The sequence below is a fragment of the Varroa jacobsoni genome, unplaced genomic scaffold (genome assembly GCF_002532875.2).
Source record: "Varroa jacobsoni isolate VJ856 unplaced genomic scaffold, vjacob_1.0 scaffold_842, whole genome shotgun sequence".
Taxonomy (NCBI): Eukaryota; Metazoa; Arthropoda; class Arachnida; order Mesostigmata; family Varroidae; genus Varroa; species Varroa jacobsoni.
The window spans coordinates 80,017-103,549 of record NW_019213744.1 but is presented as its reverse complement, the minus strand read 5'-3'; the positions used below and the strand labels follow the sequence as shown (position 1 = coordinate 103,549).

Below are 23,533 nucleotides of genomic sequence, written 5' to 3'. Positions count from 1 at the left end.
TCTTCTGCTCTCAGCGCTTCGGAGGGTATCAAATGCAATATATCTTAAGAAGCAGGTTAGCGTTCTTTCTATAAGGCCAACACCAGCTCCAGTACGCGTCATATACGTCATCATTGTATTATCTATAGTTCACTAAAGGATATATTCATCAATAATTACAACTGCAAAACTAATTTTTAAATTGCATACAGTTGTTTCTACACGAAACTGCCAAATCCTTATAGCTGAATTAGAGTACACATTTGAATCTTTTATGTGATCGCAATAGGATCGATTTTATTTGCTTACCGAAATTTATGTATAAAATATTTATTCGCTGAGAAAGTTCTCTATTCGGGGAGCCGCTGTTATTTATACGCAATGTATAGGCATGTGTCTGTCTGCGTTCAAAAGGCTCGTTGCGTATCAACCGAGACGTACTATAACAGGAAATAAAGCAAACTATAAAGGATCGGGTGGTCATTTCCGCTCTGTCACGCATGCTATATCATCACATATTACTTCGGGTCGTTCCTGTCTTTTGCACTGGCGCTCCTCTCGCATGCCTAGATAAACATTAAAACTAAGAACGGTTATATACGGTTGTAGCGGGCAGCAGGGGTGACGGGACTTGGCTAGCTTATCTAAGATGCCCTATGAAAGCCTCAGGAATTACTGATGAAGCCAATAAGTGGTGGTTCTAAGGGCGATATGGATTTTTCTCATAAGACGCAATACCAATCCTCGTTCAGTGACAACAATATGTTGGCAAAACGTCTCGACTTCGTTTGTACGTTGTAAATTCTGGTTTGATTTCGGTCTCATATATACTACTGCTCTATATGTCATTCATCTAACTCGCACTAGTTGCATAGTAACAAAAAGAATACCTATTAAATAAGTTCACGTCAAGTAACATAATTTTATATTAAACTTTGGCTGTATCATCATTTTTCTTGTTTACTGTTTATTCATTTATTCATACTTATCATCAGTATTACTGTTTATGTACGACGGGTGTGTATGATCTTGTATGTACAACGGGTGTTGTGATCGGGGTCCGTATCGACTTTATCTTCGTCCTACTCGTCGTGAGTCTCTTCATTGTTATCGGAAAAGTTTTACCTCTATGTTTCATTTGATTTTTCACGATTTTATTTATTATCATTATTACTTCATTACACGGAGACGTCTTTCTATATTTTCATGTATTTCGCTTATATTTTTGTAGGCCATCTGTATCATATTACCGTTGTTTATTGGAAGAGGGGGTTCTATTTATGACTGAGGCATCTGGACCGTTATGCTGTTTATTTATCCTTAGATATCGTGGGGTGTCCTGTGATGATGTAGTTAGGAGGTTTTTTTTTCTGTTGTCGTCACATTATCATTGGTTCACAGTATTCTATCAGTCGTCGTCGTCGTCATCATCCTCATCATAATTGGAATTCAAAAGTACACGACAAACTGACAATACGTCTTCCGTAAGTCAAAACCAACCAGAATATATGTCGACTCCGGAAAACTGGACTCTGAAATACGATTCGAAGGATAGAGCCGTGTTGTAAGTTTCATTTTTTCTTGTTTCTCCACAGCTTTTGAGCGCAACGCCGGAACATACTTAATCGGCGTATAAACCAACACGATAGAAATATTTCTCGTCCAACGTAATTATAAATGACGATGTCGAACGCCCTGTTTATGAATTACGTATTTCAATTAGTCTTCACCGTTGTTACTATTGTGTTTTCTGTTGTCCTGTTCTATACTATTCAATTCTATTTTGGTTCCAGGAGAAGGCGACAGACATTGCCCTATCCCTGCAGTAATCAACGGTTTCGGGTTCTATTTGTTAATTTGGTTTGCGAGAGTCATTCTCCTGAATTCAGCTCAACTTAATTCACCGAATACCGTATCTGTCTGTCTTAAGCCCTAGTAGAAGCGGCCGTACGTCGTCATCAGGATGACGAACAGTGCAAATACTTGTACCGTCACACCTGCAAACATACACAGACACAGTTATTAGCGGACAAGACGAAATTAACTACCGACACTGTCAGGACCCAAATACGAAACCCATGTAAAGTCTGTTCCACACTAGCAAATTAATGGATGGACCCAAATCGTGCAGCGTGACACCGTTTTTCTTTTATCTAATCCATAATTAATTAAAGCCATGCTAGTCTGCGTATGATCAGGCTGACAGCTGGTGCTTCAAACAAATATTGTACCAAATTTGGCGCTTCCACAATCAGATTGGCGCTTAGAAAAGCGGTAGAATTGCCAGTAATCTAAAAATAGCCGTCACAGTCAAGTGGCAAAAAAAACGACTCAGCCGATTGTGACTGTGTGACATTAGTACTAGTGACGTTACTGGACTGACAAGTTTCAACTCGAGAAAGTGGTGTAACCGATCTTATTCATGCTTATTGAACATTTAAACAGAACACTTAAATTTACAACTTTAACTATGACAAAGATTACTAAGGCGCAGACAGGAGGATCATCTGGCGTTTGATGAATCACTCATCGTTCCTTTTGGTATTCAAACGTGTATGGGAAAAAAAAATGGAGAATCGAAGTTTTTCTACTATTTTTTAGTTTAACTATTTTTAATCTGTTGCACATACATTGAATCTATACGTTCTACGTTCCGGGAACAAAACTATCGTTTTGCACAAGTCAAATAAGCTCATCAAGATCGACTGCATATAGAAATACAATTAACACTTATTGTTGTCCCTAACAAAATTGAGCACGTTCAGCATTAGAAAAAGTATAATCTTAGCAAAAATTCAGCAAGTTGACATTATCAGCAGTGAAATGTCGCCAGTAATGCTGAGAACTTGATTATTTACTTTTAACCCGATCACATAATGAGGTGCTCCACATAACATGTTTTATGTAATACTAAATTACTTGATGGATTTTTGTATAATTAACATAATTATTAAGTTACTTAGATCTTATCTTATGAAATAAGGTTCGAATTAGCTATGAATGCGAGTGGGTCTTCGGTGATTCATAACTTCTATCGGACTGTTCAAGCACAAGATATCAATCACCATGTCTCAGGTGATAATGTTGATGAAATTGGTAGCAGATTTATCGGTGCATTGAGGAAATGACAAAAAAAAGAGCCTGCTTGTCTCTATCGTTGGCGCAGGCGACGTATGGATGAGCCTCAAAAAGTTATGGCGAAAAAATTATGAATTAAACCTGGCAGGGCTTAAGCCCTATAATATGTCCTGAATAATGTTCCGACACAAACATAATGTGTATTATTAAAAGATAGATCAGTAGAATTATTATTAAGATTAAGAACACCTGATATTTCTTAACTAAGCATTCGGGGAAATGTCATGTCTTTTATAAATCTGCTTATAATTAAAATCCTAGAGATGTAGATTCGCGTTTCTACTAAAACATACAAAACCCCCCAAAAAGTGCAGTAATTTATTACAGTGTGGACAATTGATGTTGGACGAGCACTGTTAATGAATTGGATGTGTTATACTGGCACGCACAGATAGCACCTCGTTATATTTCTCTTATTTAACTAAAAATAAGTGTAGCTACTTTGGGTTTACCGTATTCGTATATACGCTAGGCACACGTGGATAAGTAAATAAAGCAACGTTTGCGATATGAACTGCTGGGAAACAGCGTCTCGCTGGAACTTACGCCAGAGGCCATTTATATGGACAATCATACTATCCTGCTTAGACTTTCCTATAGCTGATCTGGATTAGATCTTATAAGAGTGACTAAACGCGATATACTACTGGCTTGAATTGAAAATATTACCGTTGGCCTTACGCGTCGATGCGGCATTTCGCGGCCGTACGTTATCTTATGCTAGGCCTCGCCTGTTCCCGGATGCTTTCCATACTATCTGCTGTGCTTATTTTTGTAGCGTTATCGTTTTAGCTGCTTCTGTTACCTCTCTGTGATGCATCTTTGATAACTGTACATCCATTCGACGGCCGCAGAGAGAAGGTAAGTTCCATCATAAATATTCGACACGTATCGGTGAACCGCAAAAGCATAACGGGCGGTAATGGTTCCGTGGGCGATGGCGACAACTGTAGCTGTGATTGTCTCGGCGACAGTATAATTTCATATTATACGAGAACAAAACGTGCAAAAAAGCAGAAAGCAAGCTGGGGGCTTGCGGTCGGTCGTTTCGGCGGAGCGAAGTGGTAGAGTCACTGGGCAAAGTCACATGAGCTAAGAGAAAAGAAGCAGACGTGTTTCTTACACAAATGAGTGCTTCCCAGAGCTGATAGTAAGTTGGCAAACCTAATATAGCATAATGAATATAGTCCCTTTTGAAACAAAACAATAGACTCATCATATATACACCTCTTGGGTTGCCCCATGTCGCAAATGAGTATACTGTTAAACAAGAAGCATAATCAAGTTCCAATTCAGGAAAACAGGAGATACGATTGGGAAATTATAGTACTACCTCCAAGGTCGTTTAAAAGTATATTTTCGATGATCCCTCTGTTTCTATCAAGATGTTAACGAAGGAACTTGTTGTGAGTTCGCATATGACGTTATGGATTGTCCACGAAGACCTCAGATACACGTCTTGTGTCATAAAAATCAGACACATGCTCACTGAAGATAGTAAAGACAACAAATTCTGTCGGTTTTGTTTGCTACCCAACTGCCTCAAGAATGAAGTAGCAGGTTATCTTGCAACCTTTTCTGACGAGAACTTTTTTGTATTCGATACAAAAATTAACCTCTGAAGCGATTGCCAACTTACCCACAATTCAAAGGATGTGTCTACCTGGCAGAGAAAAAATTTCGATTTAAGTTAGTATCCTAAGTGCGGTGTTTAGTGGAAGAGACATCCTGCCACCACTTTTTTCCCAGAAAGACAAATTTCTTAAGAATGAGCGCGGGCGACCGCCAGGCAACAGGTTTGATTCCCTTAAATTATTACATATAAATCGTTGGTAAACGGAAGTCCAACGAGCCTCGAACTTCTGTCTATTCTAGTTGCAAAAAGAACCTTTGAAACGAGTTCACGAATGGTTTAGGACGCGACCTGAAGCTACTCCTGTGATCGATAATGGTTATATCAAACAGCATGACCGTCATTAGCACTAAGTAGCATGTGCGGAATAGCTCGTTGCAATAACGATTTTTGCTAAGATCCGGTCCTAGAAACAACAAACCATATAAATTTAGACGCGTTCTCCTTTAGATTAATGTCGCTACTTAATGGGTGCTGTTACTTGGCAGGTATATTCAACATGAACCCGTTCATGAACTTCAGCACGATCTTTCTCCCACATGTCGCCTACACTATAGTATTTGCCCTTCGAACCACGTCTATTAACAAAAAAAAAAAAAAAAAGTCATAAACATTGTTTTGGTGGCATGCAGATATGTAATATAGTATCTATATAGAAGTATAGTAGTGGTCGAACCTGGAATTGAATAGACGCTTAGGGTTACATCGGCATGATAGGGTGTTAAACGGCAAGCTATCTATATTTTGGCGACTTACCATGATATTTTCTCAAGGATGGTATACAACTAACATTATGAACATGACGAATTCTTCCGCTTTCTGAAATTAGGGTAATTATAGTTAGTCAAAATAGTCTGACGAGTAAATTTACAAACGGAAGTATAAAAGCTGGTCAAGATAAAGCTTCGATCATCCCCGAACTCTCAAACGAAGATCAATGGAATCAATAATGGATTGTAGGAGCAATGAAAATAATCGATTGCCTCATTTGTTGTTGTCTATACCTAGGTAAAGCTTTTTCATAACGTAAAATTGGACCGCAAATTTGATTTCAATCAGCTGTCGGTTGGTAACGACAGTTAGAAGGTGAACCACGATTTAGCTTGTTCTTACGTATATTTCTAAACGTAAAGAGTTCGTATAGACGGCAGATCTTTTTGCGTGTATTTGTACAACGATAGCTATTATGACACGACGGTGGTTAATTGACGCCACACGAACACGTATGATGTCGTGAGCAAGCTTGGTAAAAAAATTGACAACAATATGAACGTTGTTTAGTATATCTGAATATTAACAAATTACCGAATTTTCGATAAGCAGTATGATACATGACAATTATTTACTATATATATGCGATAGTCCCTTGATTGTTTACATCCTCTACGCCTAAATTTCCGTTAGCGGCAGAGTCGGCGGGAGGCAAACAACAGGCAATCGTTCAGATCAACAGGCACTTCTGACGACTAAGAATCAAGGGACCATGCATATATATATATATATATATGCATCTACAAATACATAAATACAACACATAGACATAATTTATGGTTTTTATGTGCCAATCTAAATGTATTGATTAATTAATCAAGAAATGAATCCATATTTTATTCAGGCATTCAGTAGAAATACAGCTACGGTTAAAGTGCAAAATTCTAGTAAGGGGAGTGACCCCCCGGCCCCCGGCCCCGTGTATGCTGATGATTCAAAAGTACCAGTTCGCCTCAGTTCGCTCGTCCCATGCGCCTACTATGGATCTAACTATTATATTTAATTGCCATCATTATTGGCAGTGCTTTACGGTAATTTCTTAACTAACTAACTTAGTATTACTGCAGAGCTGAATACTGTGTTATAAACAAAACCGTATTGTCTTAGGATTACGGTTTACGTTTGTGCGTACTCGCTGTGTATACCTCGACGTTACCAATACCGGATAAACGAATGCATGTCACATGTAGCTAAGCGTAAGTATTTTTTTTTTTTTTTTTTTCTAGTTTAAGAAACTATTCAAGAAAAATAACTTGCCAACACATTATGAAGAAACAAAAAGACAATATGCAATAGTATATATATATATCTTATTAAATATAAATCACTGTGACCGTAACAGCAAATCGTCAGTAAGTTTTTATTCATCTACGAACCTTCACGTGCAACACTGTCTCGTCTGATACAAACTTAACAACAGACAGCTGACACTCAGTAGTTGAACGGCGTATAACGTTGGTCGCCGATCGGCACTCGAACCTCTCACTGAATGCGACGGCGGTCTGGGCTTGGGGTCGTCCACTATCCGGGTAAGGTGCCCAGATAGGCGCGCAAAGTTGACAGGGTTTAGTTTTGTTAAAGATTAAGTCGACTTTGCTCTTGATTAAATGCATTTCTATCTTGCACTTACGGCGCCCGATCTTCAATCAACATTCAACAACCCGCTCGTAGCTAACGGACCTCGTCGCCGAGACCCGTTGTCCATGCTTCCATAAATACACTACTACATGCTGTATTATGACGTATGATGAAGGAAATATTCATTTGCTATGAATGCGGACAGAAAGAGGCTGCGTAAGAAATTGCGACCTCTATTTCTCAGTTTTAAAGCACAAACTTAAACGAGTTGTTTTCTTCTAGCTATAATTAGCAGAACTATAATTGAAAAACATCGACTACTTTGCAAGACTGTGAAACAACCTATAGAGTACTGGGTACGTTTGCAGAGATGTCGTATACAATATAGCTTCAATGACAGCTATTAGATATTAGCGACTCAACAGAGTGACTCAATTCATTTTGGCACTCTGCGAGCGTGCATGTAAGCAATGATGCGGTATAACTTGTAGCATTCCATGATTTCATCACATTAGCTTTCTAACACCCGAAACACCGAATAAAAATCATCGTATGGCACTGAGTAAATCTGCGATTTGACCCATTATACAGGTGACTCACTCCGTACTCAAATTAATTTCCAGGCAAAAAAAGTAATGATTATCGGCAAGCGTAACACATGCACGCAGCGAACCTACCATGGACGCCCCGAAATTGGTAAAAAGCCTCAAAGCCGGTACCGTCGAACTTGTCGTTCGAACGAAAGGCAACTCGGAAGAAGTCCGAGTCAGATTCGATCTTGTTCGGCTTCATGTTACCGCAATGGCGAGGAATTTTGCGGTCAACAGTTTTGAAGTTGGAAAACTCAACATAATCAGACGCGGTGTCCGAGGTACACGGCGGCACTCCCTCCACGTCAAAGTAAGCGAACTGTAAAATGAGCATCACCTAGTTGGTTCGTATAAGGTTGCCAGTCTCATTTCTATGTACCTTCAGAAGGTTAATAACATCAGCTATTACTTCTATAATTAGTAACTCATCTTTGTTCACTAATATAACTTAAGCCTACGTGCTTACGCCTGTTACACGAAAGTGGATGGTGCATGTATAACAGCAAAGCTTGATGATCTTCTATGGGTAACGAAGTTTTGTATCTATGCTATTATATTTTTTTGTCTTTTGAAGGAACTTAAGTCAGTGTCGTCGTTGGCGAACATTTAGCACTTTAACGTCGAAATATTACATGTAATATCAAAGACGAATTTGGATATAGGACGTTTTTTTATTATTACCTTATTACGTAGTCCTTTACATAAGCTTAGTATAGACAGGCCTCTTGGGAGATTGTTTTGTTCGAAATTAATTATATATTGTGGTGTGGGCACCAACGATTACAGTCAACCGATGTACTTACCTGAATATGAATCTTTTCTTTGTCTTTTCCATAAAACAGATAGTGGCACTCAGTATCTCTAGGATAGACCCCGGGATAATTTGGCGTTGTAAACGTCCCATTAGAAACTTCGCTACTGTTATAGATAAACGTGCAGACGCCTTGCGGGTCTTGACGGCCCGAGGGAATCCCGAAATCTGTAAGGTAAGACGTGAACATGTTGGTTAAAAGATAAGGGTCTGGTTGACGTATTCTCAATAAAAGGCAAACTCCGTCAGCCTTCGCTGATATAACGCAGCTCGGCAGTCGGTTTCTTCTAACATGAAACCTATCATCTAAATCACTCTGACCGACCTACATTACTTTCATGCGTAGAGAGCACCTAAAGAGAACTAACCTAAAGTTATCTAACTCAAGATGGCGCCAACAGCTATTCTGCCCTGACCCCTTGCCTACCCTAGCCGCACGCTTACTATTCTCGGTGTAGCCATTTACCAGCCTCCTGTCTACTAGGCCAAAATAGTGCTTCAGTAATACTAAAAGTGAGCTCTCCCTAGAAACAAACACATTGCAGGCAGCTATCAAGTGGGACCGCGAACCAGACTCAAGTAAAGTCTATGACTTTAACTTGCACCCATCAAATGGAACCAGCACGTATTTGACCTCATGTGTATATTTTTTTTTGCAGTAGTGTATGTGGGTAAATACCCAAACATTTATACAAACATCTGTGTGTAATAGACATTTATTACATAGTGTTTATAGATGGCGTGGGCAAAGACTATTGTTTGCAACCGTTGGCCAATGTCACTACTGCTGGAACCGCCGTTGCGTTACCAGAGCAATGAGAAACATTCGGTGAGGGCAGGGCTAGGTGGGAGCAAAAAGGAAAGCGAAATAGTGAAGGAAAAACTCACTCGAGATGGTCCTTTTGTTTTATACTGTACTGCGCGGATATCGACGCTACCTAACTTTTTCTTTCAATACCCGGCGAAACGATTTCTGGCTCACCGTGATGTTGGCTACGAGCGGTCCTGAACAAACGAACGGATTGTTGGCCAGATTCTTAGAAAAACTTTTCCTGCCCACGAAGGATGACACAGTGCACTAGCGGCGGCAGCGCAGATCTGAACCTGACAGTAATAGATCTTGTTGAGCTGGCGGAACAACTATCCGATACAAAGAACGAATCCGGCAGCTAGTCGGCTAAAAAGCCACCCTTCGACCAGTAAGCCCCATTTAGCAGACCCCCTATGAATTTTTTTCGTACTTGAGTTCTTGTTCTCCCAATGAGTCAATCATGCTGTTATGGAGTCGCAGAGTTGCAGAAGCCGCAACGCGGCGCAGCTAGCTTTAGCGCATTTCAAGTGCGTACGCCTCCATACTCTTTAGGTGTATAACGTCGCCTAAAACGTGAAACGACGTGGCCGCGGTTCTCATTCAAGTCCCAAGCGGATCTCGGAATCGAAACTTGAGCAAGAATTAGCAATGGCACGACATCCGTCCACGACATTGCGAAGAGTCGCGCTCGAGTAGCAACGTCAGCGCCGCTCAGGCAAATTAATACCACTAGAATGAAACCAGATGGGCGCAAAAAGAAAAGAAAAAAGCAAGTTGAAGAAAAATAGCATCATCGCCGCGCATCTCTATTCCTTCGATTAGCGCTGCCAACACCTTCGCACCATTTAGCCAGCCAATGATGCTCTTGATCATCATCGTAAAGCGATCATGGATTTAAAATCAAGCAGATGAAGCAATATTTTCCAGAAATTATGCTCTCAGGCTTGACATACAGCCGCTGACCGAAATTGTACTCGCTTGATTTATATAGGACTGAACGAGCTCGTCGCGATTAAGTCGCGAGAAAGAAAGTCATTAGTCTATAGGGCCTTATTCGTTAATTTAGTACAAAAACTACTTCACCACTTTGATGGTGATGAGCGCTGTTTTGGCTTCTGCTGTCGTCGCTGGTCATGGTTGCTGTTCTAATAATTCAACATGTAGAACGGTAAGTGAAAATAGAGATGACAGAAGTTCGGAGGGTGGGGGAAATTTCAGTTCACGCATGCTCGCCCTGTTGTCATCGAGACCCGTTGAAGAACGAAAATGGAAACTATAGATGAAGACCTTAAAAATATGTTAAATCAGCAGGAAGATTGTCATTGACGCCGGCAAACTATAACGATTCAACAACTTGCTAAATAACTTGAAGCTCCGAAACCAGTCGAAGAAGCATCGAAGAACCAGAGCTACTATGTCTACTATTACAACTGATGAGAAAAGGAGAATGACATAAACGACGCAAAAATTCGTTCATTTGCCAAATTGATGTGGGCTGGGCTGCTATGTGAAACATTTGCGCATACCTTTTGCCTAACCCAAGCCCTTTCGCTCGTTATAAGACACGTATATTGTCAGGCATAGCAAACTCGGGATGCAGGTAGTTACCTGTCCGGCTTCTGAACTGGCTTGAGCGTCAAACCATTGTTGACAACATCATCGTACCTGGTACACATATTCAGCTGTGCAAATTCTGATCTACGTGCTTTTTCTCTCTTTCGCTTTCTTTCTCTTACTGGTTTTTTGAATCAGTTTTTTTTTTTTTTTAAATCAGAAAGAGAGACACCGACTGACCGGGCAGGGGATCAACTAGTAAACAGATTAGACAGTAAAGAATATCATCTTGTCGTTTAGACTCGATCTGCTTCCTTACTCCGACGCTGAACAGTTCAGAGCAGTGCGTGCACTGCTATGAAGCCGACTTTACTCTCTCCGGTGGCGTTGGACTAACTGGTTATAGTTAAATATAGAGCTGTTTCATTTCGAATCTCTGCTGTGTTACTATATATCTTTTGTTCGAAGAGCAGTAAAATGCGCGTAAGTCTGTGCGCGGATGTTGTGTCTGTGTGTTTATGTACGCAAGCTCTTCCCTTAAATGCACACTTTAGTACGCTACGAAAACAAGCAATGCCAAAAGCCAACAGACCAGTGTAACATTGGCAGGAGGGTAACTAGCACCTCATTTCGCTCGATACCTTGCGTTCATTGCTGTCCGCTCCTCAGCTGTCAGGCCACCGCCCAAAACACCATTGACAAGGTGCCTAAACATGCCTGCACTTGGTCCGCAATGCATTTTCAACCCTAGCAAGTAGGTGCTTTTAAGAAATCCGAACAAATGCATGGCCATAGAGCTACCTTTGTAAAGTATTTTACCGTCTACATTCGAGCACACACTGAATGCCCAGTATAACTAGAGAGATTCTCCTATGTGCAAGGCTCATTACTGATAAGAGTCCGATGACAACCCTCTTTCCTGTCGTGTCCGTACGTGCTTACCGGCTAGACCTGCGCAGGTCTCTGGCAACGAAATAAGACATCTTTTCCTATAACTTGCGCTTTACACAAGAAGACAACAACAAATACAGCTATGCCGTAGCTAATGTTACTTCAGATCTGTCTGCTACCGGCTTGAGGCTGAGGCCTTGAACGCCACTGAAGCATTATTTGATGGCCTAGAAATGGTGACTCCTACAATGATTGTGTTAGTAGACTACACACCCACGCCAATGCGTATGCTGCTAAATCGAAACACTGTCACAAAAAGGAAATGATTCGTGATCTATTTGCCACTCCGCCACGTAAACAGATACAGAACAGGGAGCTCCTTTTCAAACAAAAAAAATTCAAAATAGCCAACAAATTGGCAGAAGCAATTACGCAAAGCACTACATATGGTGGTCTTAAAATGCACAATATGCCTTTATCTAGCTTAGCTTCGGGAAAATGCATCAGCCAAAACCGTGTTTATATATATATATACATATATATATATATATATATATTAAGCTTCTTTGGAAAACATTCGATACTCAAGGTCTTTTTCTGAGTCTTATTTGATGCGCCATACTCACCTATGAACTGATCATTGAGTACATGACGCGTCACAAAAATGATTCTAAGGCCGCTCGAAATGGGAGAATGATTTCGAAAACGATGCGGGCCGCTCACGTAAGACCATGTCAGCGTTAATGAAGTACTGCGAGCCTTAACTCCCAAACTGTTAACCTTAATTACGTTCTCGTTAAGGTAAGGCTTATATAGTTCTCAGGAATATAACTTTAGAATAACATTAATTGATTTAGCAAAGTATAAAGTAGTATTGTGCTTGTAGTGAGTGGCAAGTCTTAATACTGTTTTCATGACTTACTGCCCCAGAACAGCGAGAACATATACCGTTTCGTATATTTTTACAGTATGAACTAATTCAGGGGTTGTATATATCAATGAGAGTTTATTCATAGAAGTCGATGTCTGCTTGTTGAATGATTTTCGGGCCTTTCTTTTTTTTACTATTTCTACGTTTTCTAAGCTTGAGTGCGTCTGCGCCTCTTTAGAATTCGGAGTTAGTGTTATCACGGGCCTTGGTAATCAAACAAAAATAGAAAAAATGTACTTCTAATGATATAAAGAGCAAATATTGAACAATGCTCGTTAGCAATAATAAGTCGAGCATTATCTTAGCGTCGAGAAGTTTATTATGTGTGGTACGCTATCTTTTATATGAGCAGCCCTTTGCCGCGTGCATATACAGAAAACGATAATTTTTTCAATTCAGCTCGTGCGCGTTTTAAGCAAAAAACAATGTCGCAGAACAATGCCTTGTCCGCTTTTGATTACATGATGTAAGACCGATTCTGAACGTTTGGACTTCTAATAGAAGTGGGTCATAAAAAAAAAAAGGTGTGAGAGATTCACCTCTTTTTCCTGGTGCAATTTTGCTTATCAGTCCGTTCAGTGGCTGTCTTAGTTAAGCAAGATATTGAAGAGAGACTTTTTTTTTTATTGACACAGACCAATTATAAAAAATATACTACCGAGATCAACACCCACATCAGATCCTTGTCGCACAAGTTACAATATGTAGGGTCAGTAGCAAGCTCTGGAACTTAATTAGTAAAATTGTACTTACTTCTATTTCAAATAATTGCACGAACTTCATTGTATATCATATCAAAGCGTCCCCACCGTATGCTTAGCTTTGATTGCAGTTCATATGCACCTAGCTGATCCTGGATTTATCCATTTTCAATACCGTTCTTTGGAGTTAGTGTGTCTAGTCGATCGAGTACGTGAATGTCGAACCGACAAAAAACCAAAGGGTGCTTATATGGCCTTCGTACCGACAAACTTCAAGGCCATGAGGCCCAAATCCGCTCACCATGAATTGCTCTTCCGCACATCGTTGATGTTACCATTCGTTCTCAGCAACCGTTGTTGTCCAACTAGCTTACAGGACAGGGTTATGGAAGCAATTCCAGTCGACAGATGCATTGTTTGCGTCCTCGAAGTTTACGGGCGCACGTATATCCATGAAAGAAGGACTATAGCTATCCCAAAGTAAGACACAACAAAATTGCTTGGCCCATTACTAAGCTCATCATTTTCAGAGCCATTCCTAGGCTTGTTCGTGGAATCTATTACGGACATTAGACGAAGGAAGGACAGGCAAAACGAAATACGAGTATTTTACTTTCACAAATAATTAACCTTTTTGGCTGCGTTATTGATGTTTCTATTAAGCATAGATTTATATTAATACGAAATTTGCTAAAATAATGCTTCCATTTGGACTGTATCTGGTATCAGATCATATAGATACCTAAAAGATAATGATCTTTGTTGTCGAATATGCGGGCAGCATTGCATTACATCAAGCAGCTGTTCCCGCCGCGCAGCCTGCGTTCGGCTCTTATTTAACCTACACAATTCATATAACTATACGAGCCAACGTTGTTCTGTTGCAACAGACATGATAAGCCGGTAATGATATGATAATCTTCATTATTATCATCAGTTATATAATAGATAAGCCTGCACTTACTGGTGACGAACTGATAGATGGCGCGGAATCCCTTGACAGGTTGACTGGCAGTAGCGTGACTTTGGAATATAACTGTCATCCGATGTTCGTTGCTCATGATTTGTACGGGCAGCGTATTACCGCAAAAATTATCCACCCGCTCGCGTTGGCCTTTTATTGTTATAAATACGACCACGGAGTCCACGTTTTCACAACTGGAATAAGAAAGCGTAGAGAAAAGAAAGTAAGCGGGACGAACGAGCAAAAGTTAGATACCTGTGTGAACGCTTTAAATCAAGTTTCGACTGACACAACGAAGCCGCTTTGTGTAATGCACGCAGGGCAATCTTCCAAGTCGATTTTAACTGCAGTTCGTGAATGAACTGTCTGCCGTCACCTCCCACCGTAGTTGGAGCCAGTAGAGTGGGGCCCTATGGGGGGAAAAGATGCGACACGACGGGGAGACGAGGAACAAGAGGGAAGGCGATAAAAGTCGAACGAAGAAGTCGCTAGACTTAAAAGTTCCTAAGGGAGCTCTTCAAATGTTTAGTCACATCGCATCCCGTCACTCTAGAGGTAATTAAGCTCACAGAAGTTAGTGCTACTCCAGCAAACGTTATCCTTGTGATTCTGGAAAAGGACTTCATGGACGGGCTAGTTCTTTACAATCGACGTTATTCGGTAGAAGAAGCTTAGAGTGTATATGCATATAGCGAGTGCACTGGCAGTTATGTTAGAGTTACATGATGACCGCTTCTTACGTAAGCACAAATTAGCAGTAAACATAAGTAAATTAGCGGGCTGTAATAATATTTCAAATGAGCTCGCAAGATACCTTGGTGATACTTTTGTAGTAATTAAACTTTTATCGTGGATTTAGAACAAAATTTTCGTGGACGATTACACGCTAGATGTGGCTATCAGTAATGGATAATACGCTATAGGCAGTATCACCCCATTTATAAGCGTCAATACAAAACAAAGGGGTGCCTGCTGTCACGCATCAAGTGCCGACGTTAGAATTTTTGGCGAGGGCTCAATGTTACTTTAACAAATGTTCCGGGATTGGAAGCACTGTCTCGGATACGCACAAACGATGAAACTGAATCGGGACATTGCATGTCACATATAAAGATTAGATTCCTTATTATAAGAAAATATTATTAGAGCGTCCTAATTTCGTCCTAACATGCTTCGCTTTGTTGATTCTCTAAGTAGTAAAGAAAGAGGATAGTAATGCTGCATCACAGATATTGCGTTGCATGGATGTTCATCCCTTCCCGTCCTTTTCTGCTTTACGGATAAGTAACTTTGTTCATTGAGCTTGCTTTCGTTAGATCAAGCAGAGGTAGCCTTGTGGTCGACAGTTGCGCGTTCGGCTATTTTAAAAAGCAGGACTGCGAATTTTGAACGATGCAGGTGACACACGCGTGGACATTTTCGCATCTTTTGTCACTATAGATGTTTCCTCAAGCAACGTCATGACGAGCACAGGCTACGTTCATGTGCAGACATTACTGATACCGGCAAAGTTTTTCTCATCATCGCGATGGACGATTTGTGTGTGCAATTCACGAAAAAACTAACATTAACCTTCCTGCCGAAAGTACTTGTCCATGGGGACTTTTTCCTCATTGTTCCCCCCACTTCTTCTCAATACGTCATTATTATATAGTCTTATGAAATGGGGTGTATGCAGGAATAATACCGACGACCATTTTGCGTTAAGTGGGGTAATTTACAGATGCGGCGGTAACCCTTACTACGGTGAAGCTAGTTTGCGAGTATTCTACACGGCCTAATAATTAGGTAAGACCAGTCAGCTAGCACCTTGCTGATTGCTAAACAATGGAAGTTCGGCCGGTACGCTCTTGACTACATAGATGGCAACGAGCGAAACCACAAGCATCACCAGCAGTAGAGTATATGCGCGTTTTCAGTTGGCTGCTTCCTTTACCATCAAGTACCGTCCTACGTGCGATGCTCTTGTAGTGTTTGTAAGACCGGCGCAACTGTAGTCCGTCTGGTGTCGGGCTGAAGTAAAAGAACAGGCGTCTCTGTAGTGTTTGACTACATTGTGGTATTGACCATTCCCGATTGGCAATTGTAGATACTGTTTGCAGCAGATGGAATGGATTCGCAAATATACGCACCCGTTCATCAGCCAGCAACCAAATACGAAGTTATCCGTTAGTCATGCAACAATGCATTTGTGTTTGTGAAGGGAAACAAATGTGAAGGAATGCCTTGCCGATGTACAATAATTAGTTGCATTTCGAGGCATCTGTCGTACGCAGGTAGGCGTCTACGAGACGAGTCAGTGGCGGACAAAGCGTTACGCTTCTAGGCACGCGTAATGCCTCCTGCACGACCTTGCATGCCGTCATCGCGGCCACTAGCCTTCACTCACAGACACGAATCAGGGCCAGAACGCCTTCCGGCAATGGCGTGTCCAGCCACCGTGTAGCTTGCTCTTAGCTGAAGGCTTGCGTTAGCTCGATGCAGCATTACGGTGATCATCTTGCTACTCCTCCTGTCAGATAACATATTCAGGCATTCGCCTACCCGGAGCCATACACACGCACAGCCTCTCACGGACTAACAGTTGCCACAAATAGAGCTAGGCAAAGGGAGGGAGTGGAGCTACGAGTGCCCAATTAAAGTTGCTGCTGGAAGACGGCCAGAAGGAAGCGTCGTTCATTAAAAGTTCACCAAATTCTACCTCCCGCAGAGCCGTAGCACCATTTCTTCGTTTCGCGTTTCTCACATCTTCCCTCAAGGAGTGCACTAACTTTCATTCACTATTAGTTGTGCCAACCGTGTTCGCTGTACAGGCTGCAATACTAGTGCCGGCGGATGGAAGGCGGCAGCCAGTTCTTTCCTTATGGACCATTCGTTACGCGAAACTAGCCTAACCGTCCAACTACGTCAATTCGCCATTTCAACTTTTCCTTTACGATACCCCCGTTGGCTTAATCCCACCTCGCTGCCAACACAAAAAGCCTTCGTTGACTTCCTCAATTCGCGCAGTTATGTCTTTGGGTTCAAATGGTCTCAATCCAATCTTTTCAGTCTCCGGGACCTCGGGATAAAACAAATCCTAAACAAAATCTTATCTAGTAGCAGAGTATCCTATTTACAGTGACAGGAAGAACGGCAACAACTGTATTGCCGCTATTCTCGCTGTCGACAAAATCGGCGTCTTCGCCGTCCTTTACGCTACATCCGTCTGGCTCTGCTAGTACTATCATGGGAACTGGCACCACAACTAACATCGTTTTCTTGCTTTACTACTCCTACTTCTTGTCCTTAGAGTGTGGGGGTACCCAGCCGTAACTTGGTAGTCATGTCTGCTGCTTCTTTGTTTCGTAACAGTTACATGGTGTTATTGCGATTACCATCACAAGCCGTATTAGCGGTTTTGCTGCTTCTGCTGCCGCTGCCATAGTAGTCGTCCGGACGGCAAAGCGGCACTAACAATGAAGCCATGACGCCTCGCAAAAATGCATGCGAATGATTGCACGGAGAAGACGAGCGTGCACCGAGAGTAATAACAACAATAACCGCTATAACAGCTGTTTCTCTTCTTGCATTTGGCACCGTCTAAACCCCGCAACGGGTTTGCAACGCGAAAACAAGGAGAGATTAGTATAGTAGACGTAGTTAGTGAATGCTGAACAAAACAAAGCAAGAGAGAGCGGTCAAGCGAATAGGAGGCGGGAAACATGCGGAACTTTGTACCTCCACACGTCCTCATACAGCCACCCCTACACTTGTCCTAAAGTTGGGATGAAAGGATAGTACAGTGCGTACGAGTTCTTTAGAAGAGAAGTTCCCGCCGGTTTAATGCTAAGCCAACTTAGTCCTGCAATACCAAGCAGTATCTTTTCTCATTTCCTCTTTCTTTTTTTTGGTTAGCGGGTTTTATGGCTATATGCCAAGCCATATGCTAAGTGCTGTGGATGCTGTCTGTCGCCTGGTGATAGTACGCGACAGTAAGCGAGCGGGTGTCGGGCATATAGGGGCAGAGGCCGAGGACATAGCCGTCCACGACCGGACAGCAACAAGAGATGCGTTTCCCGCAAACCCGAAAGGAGGGTACAACACTATATTATACCCCACTGGTTTGCTCGCTCCGCCTCTGTTACCCTTTTTCTTCGCTCCGCTTGCCTTTTCGAATGTTCGCGTTTGTCCGTGGTTTCGGCCGCACTTAGCGGCATGCTCCATTAATAACACCCGGTTATCTGCGAAAGGCCAGCACGCCATAGCTCGTTGTTTTGGTTGAGCACTTCGCAGGCCATGGCACGACTGGCCTGTCTCAATCCTAGTTAGGGTAGCAGCCCAGCCAGCAGTAGCAACGCGCGCAATCCTGTCTAGCCACACTTGGGTTTCCGTATGGGCCACTAGCAAGCGGTCCCCGTTCGTCGGACTGCTTCGTGCCAAACGCCACATGCAAATGTAGTCTCGACAGCGACTAGCGACCGATGACTGCAACGCAGAGGCAAAACGATGGAAAGCCTGGCTCCCGCTTCCTGAGCAGTTGTCTGCCCAGAGCTCAGTTCCAACAACGAACGAATCAGCGAAGCGCAAACACATGACCGGCTGAAGCGGCCCGAGAACGAGCAGTCCGTTTTTTCATGTATACTATTGGACCGGTATGTAGTTGTTACCGCTGTTATTGTTGTCGATGTCACTGTTATTGTTGTTATTGTTATTGTTGGAATGCTAACAGTAACAAAAGCATTCGTGCTAAATGTGGGCAACTACCGTACAACCCAGTCTTACTTGACTCATGTTCTTAGACGAAGCAATGACGTGCATAAAGCACATTTTTGCATCTAAAAGGGCACGTTCTCAATCCAGTGCACATAATGACATTCGCATCACTTTAGTCGGGCTTAAGCAAATTTGAGCATGCTTCGTAAAATTACTCACAAAGTCATGAAGGTTTAGCAAGTGTTAGTTCAAGCATCGCGGATTGAGAATATTTTATAGTTTTTTTTTTTTTTTTTTTTTTTTTATAGAGAAAATAGTAAGCGGAGAAGATACGCCCATGTCTCCCGTGTATTCTATCTTTCAACATTGCGCGTCTGAAACAAGGCCTGCTATAGATATTAACTAGAAAACGCAGTAATATATAAACAAACATGCATATCGGTCTTGCTAAATGGAAAAATCGCACTACTGAGATGCAATAACTTGCGTGGAGGTTTTCAGCTATATTGTCAGAGCAAATATTTTGAGGAGTTGTAGCTTCCATTAATGAGATTCGCTTATGCGGTTGCTGCGTGAGTGCAGACTCTACTTTCGCAAGGAAAGTAAATGCATTTAAATTCTTTTTTCATTTAAAAAAGGGGCAAATATTCTAATTTTCCGTCACTGAATTTTCGATCGACCATCCCTCTCAAGCCTGCCATTGTTGTGCGCTTGAACCTACAGCGCAGCCTTCTAACCCTTCTTTTTTAGCAGGAACAGGGTCAGTGAAGATCAACAGACGAAAGACCTAGAAGTGGCTAAGGACTAAGGGAAACATGGGCCGACGGCCGCAGACAGTGCCGTCCTCAACATTGCGGTAGCCATTGTTACTGCTGCCGTCCCAGCCCTGCAGCAACATCATCAACGATCGGAAATCGTACATGGGCTATTCCTTCTTCTTTTCGTTTGTCTTTGGATCGAGTGGCCACAAGGAAAGACCCTGTTCTTCAGGAATAGATCAAGCAGGAAATACCGAACCAGCTATAGTGACACAAGTACAAAACGAGGTTTCTCCGCCACTTCACGACCTCTGTATCAACATAGTCACGAAACATTAGACGACGATAGAAAGAAATACGACAACGACATCAAAAAGAGGAAGGCCGGACTAAAACAATGTTACCCCATCCGCGACAACAAAAATAACACTAAAGTCAACCGAGACGAGATAGACATATTGGAACTGTGGTTATAGAGGGCTGGATTGGCGAGGTATTTTTGTTGTTCTTTCAGTTTGGCAGAGTTGGACCGGGGAAGGACGAATGAAACAGGACCAGGCAGAAGATCGTCACTCGGACACTATAATCCCAACAGCTCGACCAACAGCAGCAGACGCAGCAGCAGTAGCAGCAATGACAACAACTATATACTAATAGGGGGAAGCATAGCAAGGAAGATAGTGCTTGCCGGCTTCTACATTTATAACCCGTTTCTAGTTTTATTTCCTATACTACCGCGGACCGGTGCAGAGATGAGAAGAGGGACAATAGTTCTAGATCCAACTCACCTTTTCGGCCGCCCATTTACCGTTGCCTTACTAAACCGTTGCCATAAACGAAGAACAGGTAAAAACCAAAGCTAGAACCGTATGGCTTTCCTCATGTATAAGCTGACCGATGCCTGAACATCAATTCTATACCGCAATGGTTAGATGGCCAGTTGCCAAACAGACTGTGCTATCGAGTAGGTCTACAATAACTAAAAATAAGCAAACATATCCAATGTAACTTTACCGAATGACCCTAACGAAACGGTCTAGCGTGCGCCAATCCATCCATTCTTGCGAAAAGGCAGTAGAAGCAAATAGGTTAATCACGAGTGTTCTACTATAACATGAATACTTTTCTATAACATTTCGGACATTAATAAACATATATACACCGAATAATTATAAGTTTAAAAATGTACCCTCTTTGAAATAAGAAGTAAATTAAAGTAGGGGTACGTAAATCAAGTTCATCGTATCCACGACGAAGGGGTAGTATTCCCAATTAGACTTGGCAGAGATTGCGGCTGATAACTAAATACGGCAATGTATACGGTGACGTAGAAAAATACCTTCTTCTCGGATGTCTTGAGAATTCCACCCCATCCAAAAGATCCCGTTGATCGTACTTAAGGTGAAATCACAGTTCTGCCCCAAAGGAATTGAGGCAATGTTCGTTGAACATTTATTCGGGTAGGTGAACGGAAATTTCGTCTTAGCAGAGTGGAAGACGAAACTAACCGAGGCCTATTAGCAGGTTCTGGGCAGGCCAAAATACTACTCTGATTGAGATGATGCGAAAGCAGTCCACATGAATTTCATCGTTCCGGAGAGATTGTCGTTTATGAGATCGCAGCAGGCACCGCTCGTAATAGGACATGCAAATTTCGACATTTAGCCGGTACTCATGGCAAAGTAGTTTCGGATCTACTATACTGCCATTTGAGGCCAACGTCTTCAGATTTGTCTTGGCCTTACATACACGGACTACGAACTCGCTCGTCTTAGCCAGTAGGCAAAATATCTTCTTATAAAAGTTGAGTTTTTATGCTTACACCGTCTGAGGGTTTTAAAAAATTAGTTTCACCTTTCTCTGCAAAATAAGCACTATACTAGCATTCTATGAGCGTCACATGCGTGATATACCTATATCAGAAAAAGGATTCGAAAACTCGGAATGCTAAAAGACCCATATACTACGTCGTAAATAGAGGAGACCATAACTATTAAGATAAATTAATTAAGATCGAACTTAAGCTCAAACAAGTTCGCCGGTCACCTCCACAGTAATATAACATGTTTGAACGTCAGCCTCTGTGAATAGAAATTGTCAGCTCATTTTCATTTTAGAGAAATTTGGAAATAAAGATCAATGGCGTGAACACGTAACGTTTCATTTGTCAGTGGGGGTTCGTTTTGAATCTGTACCGGCGTGATTATCCTTTTCAGCTATTCAACACAGCCGGACCATATTATAACACGTCGAACCGATTCTCTTGTGTTTCTCTGGACCTAAGCAAAGTTGTCGGTCTACACGACCCCACGATAATCACAGACATATTCGTACAAGAGCCAAAGGTTTTCATCCACTCATGTGTCCTTTCAGGACTTAGAAACATTGTGTTGAATTTCACGAATTTAGGATAATATTTATGATAGTATAAAAATAATAACTAGCTATAGTTAGTATGTTTTGCGCATTAGCATCTTCAGTGTAGTGGAAATACTGATCATGGAGTGCAAACACACACCTTCCAATGGAAACAGGCCAAACAACCCATATCAATTTGATTTTTGTGGTAGGATTTCCCAAAAATAATAACATTCCATATTTGAATTCCAGAATTTGAAATATTTTAATTTATGCATAAACTTTTCATTAGGCATCCGTTCCGCATTCTCTCTGCCGAATCTTCTGAATTACGCTCGACATGGTCGACTTTAATACTAATTGTCTAGCTTATTCTTTACGCCCAACATTCGTAAGGATGCTTTAGTGACTTTTGTATAACATTTACCCCCTACGCGCTGCTCGATGAGGGATCCAATTGTGCTGGCATACAACGCAAAAATTGTTTTGCAATTAACAGTTTAACACAACTTTCGTATGTAAAATGAAAACAATAATGAATCATAAATAAACGCTGTTGAGTGTTCATCATAAATTTGAATTTTCAGTATTTTTGGATTTTAAGTTTAACCTGCTGCCAGCTTGACAGCCTGTAGAATGTTACTCGTAGGCACATCCGATGGTGACCTGACCCCCGAAGTTTGTACAAAACTATATCATAAGTTTTCATTCTGTATGATGATTTTGTCGACTCACAAATTTGTCGCTACTCTATCTGCCGTGTGTCTTCAAATGCAAATAAAAATGAAACTGTCCGAAAGATCCAATGGGTAGTTCTTTTTCTACAGGCATTGGACCCGTCCTCTCTTACTATCTTCCATATACGTCCACATAGTAACTTTTAGTGGAGCCGGCTTGCTGACTGTCACCGGGGTAGGATTCATATGTGCCATCTATCCCGGAAGCGGTCTTCGTTGTAGGTTCTTTCTATGGTGGCGATGCTGCTGTTACCGTCGGCGTTGTGGGCACCGCTGCCACGCCGCCGTTCGAATGTCCAATAGATCCAGTGGCTATTGTTGAGCAAGTAGACCCGGGCAAGCGAGATCGAGCACTTCCTACCGTGAAGATCTACGAAGAGAATCTGTCAAGCTGCTGAAGAGGCTACCTTACCCAGCTTTTGGTCCACAAGAGCAATAGGAAGATAAGGAAAAAGAACGAACGAGAAGCTACTACGGCTACGACTTGAAAAGCGGCTACGAGAGAACCGCCAGCGTCTATGGAAACAGAATAGCTGCCTGTTCAAATGCTTTGTCTCCCTCTTCTCGGCCCTGAACGACCCCCGAAGATAGGAGCTGCACTAAGTTACGATGTGGTGTGCCCTCTGGCTAAAG

At 41.8% G+C, this 23,533-nt stretch overlaps 1 protein-coding gene and 1 long non-coding RNA gene across 9 annotated transcripts in view; one reads left to right on the top strand and one right to left on the bottom strand.

Annotated features, from left to right (window-relative positions):
• Positions 1–892: 892 nt before the first annotated feature.
• LOC111264275 (suppressor of lurcher protein 1) overlaps positions 893–23,533 on the bottom strand; it is a 91,048-nt gene continuing 68,407 nt past the window's right edge. For 4 of the 8 annotated variants that reach the window (XR_002682790.2, XR_002682791.2, XR_002682792.2 and 1 more), the window contains exons 3-8: positions 14,353–14,546; positions 8,493–8,668; positions 7,777–8,008; positions 5,507–5,569; positions 3,787–4,209; positions 893–1,976 (exon numbers count right to left, since the gene is read on the bottom strand). Coding sequence is in view for 2 of the 8 variants with exons in the window: in XM_086970015.1 (XP_086826141.1) it covers positions 1,912–1,976; positions 5,507–5,569; positions 7,777–8,008; positions 8,493–8,668; positions 14,353–14,546 (730 nt within the window). In the remaining 6 variants the exon portion in view is untranslated. Of the gene's footprint in view, positions 1,977–3,786; positions 4,210–5,506; positions 5,570–6,897; positions 7,289–7,776; positions 8,009–8,492; positions 8,669–14,352; positions 14,547–23,533 lie in introns of those variants that run through there. The other 4 variants (XR_015312632.1, XR_015312633.1, XM_086970015.1 and 1 more) reach the window with 4 other exon arrangements.
• LOC111264279 (uncharacterized) lies at positions 7,913–22,743 on the top strand. The gene is made up of 3 exons (XR_002682799.2): positions 7,913–7,999; positions 8,532–8,675; positions 20,320–22,743. It is a non-coding gene; the product is annotated as an uncharacterized LOC111264279 (long non-coding RNA).